Source organism: Nicotiana tomentosiformis, chromosome 11 (assembly GCF_000390325.3).
Source record: "Nicotiana tomentosiformis chromosome 11, ASM39032v3, whole genome shotgun sequence".
Lineage (NCBI taxonomy): Eukaryota > Viridiplantae > Streptophyta > Magnoliopsida > Solanales > Solanaceae > Nicotiana > Nicotiana tomentosiformis.
The window spans coordinates 107,914,369-107,922,312 of record NC_090822.1 but is presented as its reverse complement, the minus strand read 5'-3'; the positions used below and the strand labels follow the sequence as shown (position 1 = coordinate 107,922,312).

The 7,944-nt window shown below is 32.9% G+C and overlaps 1 protein-coding gene across 2 annotated transcripts; it reads left to right on the top strand.

Moving 5' to 3' along the window:
- Positions 1 to 1,284: 1,284 nt before the first annotated feature.
- LOC104096102 (lactoylglutathione lyase) lies at positions 1,285 to 6,707 on the top strand. 2 transcript variants are annotated; one of them, XM_009602408.4, is made up of 9 exons: positions 1,285 to 1,439; positions 1,564 to 1,689; positions 1,817 to 1,878; positions 2,641 to 2,701; positions 2,818 to 2,897; positions 2,988 to 3,058; positions 3,831 to 3,920; positions 5,200 to 5,305; positions 6,363 to 6,707. In XM_009602408.4, the coding sequence occupies exons 1-8, from the start codon at positions 1,317 to 1,319 to the stop codon at positions 5,298 to 5,300; spliced, it is 714 nt and encodes a 237-aa protein (XP_009600703.1). In that variant the 5' UTR covers positions 1,285 to 1,316; the 3' UTR covers positions 5,301 to 5,305; positions 6,363 to 6,707. The 2 variants fall into 2 exon arrangements, with proteins under 2 accessions (XP_009600703.1, XP_009600704.1); XM_009602409.4 differs by having other exon boundaries at positions 6,345 to 6,707.
- Positions 6,708 to 7,944: the final 1,237 nt, after the last annotated feature.

Sequence of the window (7,944 nt, the reverse complement as noted above, 5' to 3'; positions counted from 1 at the left end):
TTTATAGTGTTAATAGCCTTAAGGATATTTTAGTCATTTTAACAGAAAAAAGTGTTTACTAGCATTTGTTTACCAAACACTCCAACAACTTTTTTTCAGGTTAACACTTTTATCCAAATACGTAACTGTTTTTTTTATAAAACAAGTTTCAGCACTTAAAAAGTGCTTTTAAGTACTTGCGCTTAAAAGCCATTTTTTAAGCCAATCCAAACGGACTCTAATGCAAGGTCTGATAAGTTGCATAATAAAAATTTATCATCGCATATTTAACGAGTTTAGTTTCTCGCATTAAGTTATATGAGATGCAAGTACTATTTTATGCATGATAAATGTAGAATGAGAATATAAATGTGCATCTCAGCACAAATAATCAAAATTAGCACTTTCACATTCTCTTTGAAATTAAGTACTTAACAATTTATAATCAACTTCAGTCGTGATTCCCCCATATGAAAACAAGAAATTTCTATTTGTACTTTTCAAAATCAATCACTCATTTTCAATTAAATCGTCGTTTCTCTTTTAAAAAAATACAATAAAAGGTGAATATTAATACATTTATCAAAACTTAACAATTATCCCAAAGATAAATTTCAGATTTTTCCTCCAATAAAAAGAGTTGCCACATAATAAATAAAAAATGCAGAGGGAAGTGGATAATCACCAAACTAATAGCCTGTTTGGCTAAGCTCAACTTATTTTGATAATTGTTTTTTTCTCAAAAGTAGTGAGAAACAGTTTGTGTTAGCTAATTAATTTGAAAAGTACTTATAGCAACAGTTAGTGTTTGACCAAACTTTTAAAAATTGCTTCTAAGTGTATTTTTTTCAAAAGTACTTTTTAAATAAGTGCTTTTGAAGAGAAGCTACTTTTTTCTTCCAAAAATTTGGCCATACACTTCAACTTTAAAAAAAAAAAAAATTTTCTAGGATTGAAAAAGCTCGGCCAAACAGGCTATAAGATCAAAGACAAATAAAAAGTACTCCATCATAGTACGCCATTTTATTCTGTTCTAGGATGATCAAAGATTGTATCATTGAATATTTATCTTGATAAGAATTTTTAAATATGGCAAAATATGTATAGAAAAAAGGACAATATGATAAATGAAACTATAAAGTTGCTCTTAAAATAATAACTGATGTATATATATATATATATTTTATATGTTATATACAAAAATTATATATATTTTATACTTTTTTTCGACTAGCGAACGTAAATAGTTTCGGGGCGAAAAAAAATTTGATCAAAAATTAAAGCCTGCTAATTATCCAAAGGCAGTGAGAGCCTTTTCACTGTACCTCAGCCCCCCAATGGCCACTTCACTCCCTAGAGCCCTCACTTACGTCTCTCTACTTCGTTCAACACTTAAAAAACCTTCTTTATCTCCATTTTTATCTCAAACCCCTAAAGTATTCTTCACTATCAAACCTAAGGTCCCTGACCCATAATATTTCTTGATTCACCTTATTACAAAAATAAATAATTTCTTGCTTCACTTTTTTCTCAAATTTCTTATTTTTCTCGTACCCTTTTCTGGGGAACGTTTTCTTTTTGCAGGTTCCTAATTTTGCTAGGTTTATATCATCATCAATGGCTTCAGATTCCAAAGATTCTCCCTCCAACAATCCAGGCCTTCATTCCACTCCTGATGATGCAACTAAAGGCTACTTTTTGCAACAAACTGTAAGCCCCAAATTTGTTTCCTTTTTTAAAATTTATTTGTATCATATAAATGGAACTGCAGATACTGGTTACATGTATTTTTATCAATTTTGTTAATTCCCCTTTCCTTTTTTGTTTTTAAATTTAGATGTTTAGAATTAAGGACCCCAAAATCAGTCTTGAATTCTACTCCAAAGTGCTGGGCATGTCGTAAGTCTTCTATCAATTCCCAAATGTTTGTTTTTTTAAATTTACTTTACTGTTATATTGCTAAAAATGTCAGTATCTCTGAAACACTAATGTGACTAAGCTAATATTGTGTTATGTTAATGATTGTATTGGTAAATTACAATTAGTGGAACTAAGTATCATGTTACTGTTGGTTCTTGATCTGTATAGTATTTGATAAGTTCTAAAGGCTCCTGTTTTCATTCCCTAATATTATCCTGTTTAATGAATAAAAATCTTAACTTTATGACGATGAGTTTGATCAAATTCTTGAATCCGAGAAATAAAGATGTACTTTGTCTTAGTTGGAGCCAAAGTTTAGGCTTAAGCTAAATGTGGAGTTGTACTTTAGTATGATTTATACCTTGTCGATTGCTGCTTGCTCAAGACATTGGATTGCCCTGAAAGTTTAGGCTTAAGCTAATCTTCTTTACTAGGATATTCTCCTTGATATTGTGTTTTGATAATGCTTATATTGGTATGTTACAATTTAATGGAATTCGTTGTCATATTTCTATAGGATTTTGATCTGTATAGTGTTTGATAAGTCCTGAAAGCTCATTCGGATTCCCAAAGAGTGTTATGTTTGATCAAATATAATTCTGAACTTTATGACTACAATTTTGATCAAATTCTTGAATCGGTGAAATATAGATGTATTTTGTCTTAGTTGGAGCCAAAGTTTAAGGTTAAGCTAAATGTAGATTCGAGATTTTGGTATGATTGATACCTTGTCCATTACAGCTTGCTCAAGAGATTGGATTTCCCTGAGATGAAGTTCAGCTTATATTTCATGGGATATGAGGTAAGTTTCTGAAATCTTTGTGTTTAGAATGCTATGTATCTTCTTTCCTTTTGGATATACCTCCTCTCTCAAATTTCTATACTTCTTCCATTTACGTTTGCTTATGGGTGGTATAGGATACATCATCAGCACCCACTGATCCAGCTGAACGTACGGCTTGGACCTTTGGTCAGAAAGCTACATTAGAGCTTACACAGTAAGAACTTTTTGCTGTATGTGGTGCCTCTATGATATTTTCTCTTTTCTTGCTATCCGTAACTCATTGTTTCTAAATTCTTATTTGCAGCAACTGGGGTACTGAGAGTGACCCTAATTTTACAGGTTACCACAATGGGAATTCAGAACCACGTGGCTTTGGTATGTAATTTATGCATTTTAACTTTCTTTTTCCTAGACTTTAGAGAGCTTCTTTGTTTATCTTCATTTTCCATCTCTTTATTTTACCCCAATGCTTTCTCAGTGAAACCTTAACCTCGTCATGTCTTGGTGTAAAGTGTAAGAAATGCATGTTATTTATCAAGTATTTTATTTTTAATAATCATTGCATTACTCTAATGCAGCTTGGCAATTGTTTGTTTCTCCCTTTGACTTTGATTAAATATCTTAGCTGATACTTTGGACACAAACCTTCTACTTTACGTAATTTATTGATCATGACAGCTAGGCTCACATATAGGGTAATTTTGTTCAAAAACCGACTTCTTTGAATTAAAGAGTTTGCACCGTAAAGAAGTTGGTCAAGTCAATTGAGATGGTTTGTGGTAGATGAAGAATATGCGTTGTATATTGGGATGGAAAAAGTACAGCCTTTGTCAGAATAGATGAAAGGGTCACTAACTGAAGATGGACATTGGTTCCTCTACTAACTGATTATCTTCCACCAAAATGGTTATGAATGGAAGTCATATTGTACATTACAAGTTTACAACCCAATTTTTTGACAAACATGTTACAGAAACGCGAAGTTCAATTGTTGCGCACTTGAAAGTTTTTGGCTGCCTATTTTCATTAACTTCGCTGCTCACTTCTTTGCATCTACACCGGCAATTCTGTGAGGAACTAGAGCATGTCCCCATAGATATTAAAATTCTTATTTTGATGCTGATTGACTTGTTTCCTCCTCTTTCAGGACACATAGGTGTCACTGTTGATGACGTCTACAAGGCTTGCGAGAGATTTGAACAACTGGGTGTGGAATTCGTAAAGAAGCCTCTTGATGGTAATTTAACATTAGTTTATACTTATAGGCCTCTTTGAGATGATTTTTGTATAAAAATGCAAGCTTAACAAGTGAACTGAACTTGTCAATGCAACACTATATAGAAATGCTTGCTGACCTTTGATTATTTGAGTTTTGATGACTTAATCTCATTGGTACAGCAAAACTGCTAGTTTTGAGAAGTAAAATTTAACATTTCTCCTTCATAAATACATTCTCTTTGTCTTATCTTCTCTTTTATGTCTGTGCGTGCACGTTGCTGCTCTTAGTCTCTGAGATTCTTTTGTAAATATTTATGAAGCACACATTAAGATTTGAAGCATATGCTGGTATTGAGGAAAAAAGTGAGCTGAGAACTAGGTTATAACTTGTATTCAAAGGATACTAAAAAGATGGGTTCTCATGTTGCAGCCATTTTCAATAAAGGATGGAATGAAAACTGTGAGAAATAAGAACTAGGAAAATAAATTGCGGGAATGTCTGAAGACAATGTCTTCTGTTAAAAGCTTTTATAATCACATCTATGCTGAATATTGTATATTTATTCTTCTTAGTAAGTAATTTTATTCTTATAATTACAAAACAAGAAGGTCTATATGAGTACAAGAGTTTCACTGGACTTGATAAGGAATTCAAGAATTCCAGTACTATATCTAGATCATTTACTACATTCATATTACACCAAGACTTTAAATTCTACAAAGAAACTCTAATGAGATAAGAAAACCATCCGATCGCTCAAACAGAGCAGCTACACACTAATTGCCTATTTTTCCTTGATAACCGCTTCTATGGCATGTTTGTAGTGTTTAGCTGATTTAACCTGAAACCTTCTATTAAATCAGTTTAATATCAAATACTAGTATTTGGTTACTGTATAGGAAAAATCACTTATATTGCAAAAAGTAACTGATCAATTTTTAATCGATTATCATATACTCAATTTAATGAAAAATACTAGAAAACAATATCACTGAAAATTCCAGTTAACAACAATCCCTATAAATGAAACCTTAACCAAGAAAACATTAAATCTCGGATTCTGTTGTGATCTTTTGGCAGCGAGATGCTTGAGTTCAAAGGTTATTGTGTCTAACACATTCGAAATTTGTTAACCCGTACCTCGTCTGCTATTGTGTTATATTGGATTTCATTCTGTCTATTTTCTGATAGATAGTAGTCTTGAATGCTTTGATCCCTTTTCGTTTTTAAATCATATCATCAGCTGGTCTTAGCAAATACTTTAGTTGATCTCCTAAACAAGGAAGTTCTTTTGCAGGAAAAATGAAAGGTATTGCTTTTATTAAAGATCCTGATGGCTATTGGATCGAGATTTTTGACACTAAAAATATCAAAGAAGCTGCTGGTGCTGCTTCTTGATTCAGGTAAATCCTTTCTCATTATCTTGATAGCTATATTTAATTACTGTGAGATGTTCTGGCCCTAATTCTTCCCCAAAAATGTTTAAACTTCATTCTCCTAATACAAACCTAGGTCAAGGCTCTCTCTTTCTTCTGGGTCATGTGCATCTTTTTGATGAGACCTCTGAGAGATTGTTATTGGTTATGTGGTCCTCGAATGCGCCCAAAACAAAGGGAAGAAAAGGAGGAATGAAAGCATAGATATGACATAACCTACTACCTTTACTGAAGGGAACCTGAACTGTTTAGTGCGGTCCTTGATGTGGAGAACTAATCTTTGAGGGGTTAGTAATAAGATAGTTCATCTCTCTTTCATTGACCATTCATTCCCCTTCTTTTCTGAGGTCAGTTGGAATATATCTAATGTTAAGAATGCCATACTCCCATACAGTAATTTAGGGGGGAAGTAGCTGCATATACTGCATAATTATAGTATAAAGCAAAATTGGACAATGTTGCAAATGAATTATGATTGCACATGCATAGTTTTTTTTTTATGTGATACATGTGATACTACTTGATTAAACTGTATTGCTGATTAAAAAAGATATATTATGTATGTGAGCGCTAATCCAATAAAAAAATTGTCTTGTGCTAAAATGTTGTTGGAGTTCATATAATTAGTCAGCTGAGTTCCCTTATATAATGAGATTTGATTGGTTTACAAATAGATGGTGTTAAAGCATATAAGGTAATCAGGAGCTTGATGCAAATACCGACAGGCCAAAGTTTGTGAAATTGGTCTTTGCTTACCACCTGATATTTTTGGAGGTCTGCTCTGGAGAAATGGTGTTACTCCGTGTCCATGTACGTATCTTTTAGTCGAGGCTGAGCCTCAAGGCTAAATATATCCCGATTGTAGGAAGATCAATAACTTGTTTGCTCAATGTGTTTTCTGTTGAACATGTTTTTGTCCCCGTATACATGTTTTTGTCCCCGTATACAGTGTGGATTAATGATTATCGTGGACCCAAAGAATAGGAGAGAAGATCTTTAAGTACAGATTTTGTTCTTGGTGCAGGAGCTCTTCGAGTTTCTATCACGAGTCTTGATCAACTCAGCTATCTGTTGAAGAGAGAGTTCGAGTAAACGACGTTTCCTTTCAAGGTTAGATGTGTTAGCAAATGAGACTTGTGCTGTGTTTAGGGAAAAGGCTTTTATCTGTGGACAACACCTCCCTGATGTATCCCAAATAATAAGTTGATAGAACTCCTGTGATTGCGAAACTAATTACAGCCGAGGGAACGTGAGGCAAAGATAACAATAAACTCTATCATGCCGCTGCATTATACTATTACCATAATTTTAACATTTTCTGAATTTCATATTTATTTAGTTAATGGGAAAAGATTAATTTTTCTGTTTCCTTGTTTCACTTATTCGTTGATTAAGATAAGCTACAGAAGTAGCTTATTATGTAATAGAGTCAACTTTTCCTACAAATTGTGTTCTGCTAATTTTTTGCTCCTATTCTATTAATTTTAGTTTACTATCTACAGAATCCTGCAGCCTCTACGTAGTGATCTCTTTTTTCATAATTTTCACATTTCTGAAATTGGGTAGGTTTGTTAATGGACCAGGCTATTGTTGCTAAGGTCATGACCATTTATGTTTTCCAGGCCCAAGTCCTGCCAATTAGCTCATGATGACCCATTTACCCTACTCGTGTATTTCTTTATTCAATTGAAATTTTTCTTTGCATCTCAATGGGAAAAAAATGATCAACCATACAAATATAAAATGAAAATCTAATAACAAAAGGTTTTATAACCGATATGGCTGCTCAAACATAAACACCGAAAATTTTATAACAAAAGGTTTTAGATATATATATATATTTTCAAATCTTGCAGAAAACATTTCCAGTTGGTTTGTCTTCATAAAGTTTCTTTGCAAACTTTTCGGTTATTTCTCCTTGCCAAAACTATCTTTTTGAAGTTGTAATGGGAGGAGTTTTTTCAAAGAAACATGCTTCTAGTCTAGGTATTTTTTTCATTTCTTTTCTTGGTTAGATTATTCTTAAAAGGATCAATTTATTATCTGAATAAATTGATCTCTTTAAGGATAATCTAACTAAGTAAAGAAATGAAGAAGTAGCTGGATTAGAACTACACATTCGAAAAGTAGTCATTCGTCGGCTGAAGAAGGTTTGACTTGGATATTACAACACCTAATCTTAATGTAATTCTATTGACTCGAGAGAGGAATTTGAATTAGACTACTTTTTAGTTGAGAGACAAATAGTGGGTTAATTAAAGTGAGTATCAAACTCAAATAAGTAACTCCGACAACTCCAGCTCGAACTGTAGCAGCAATGAGCGAAGTGAGAAAAGAAACATGGCAAAATGTTCGATTGACTGAAGAAACATATCGAGTCTAACCCTATGACTCACATTAAAACTTGGGACACTATACTAAGGGGTCGTTTGGTATGAGGTATAACTAGATGTAGTGCTGATATTAAATTTTAATATCACCTTAATACTTTGTTTGGTTAGCAAACCTGGTATAAGTTATTCCGAGATTAAAATTAGTACCTGGATAACTTATACCTTGTAGGGGGTGGGGTAATTAGTGTCGGGTAAACTTATATCTTCTTTTTA

Excerpts from the sequence above, each read along its gene's own strand:
- LOC104096102 (XM_009602408.4), top strand. The coding sequence starts at position 1,317 with ATGGCCACTTCACTCCCTAGAGCCCTCACTTACGTCTCTCTACTTCGT. Across the intron at positions 1,690-1,816 it reads GCTACTTTTTGCAACAAACT|ATGTTTAGAATTAAGGACCC; the intron begins GTAAGCCCCAAA and ends TTTTAAATTTAG. Across the intron at positions 2,898-2,987 it reads GCTACATTAGAGCTTACACA|CAACTGGGGTACTGAGAGTG; the intron begins GTAAGAACTTTT and ends TCTTATTTGCAG.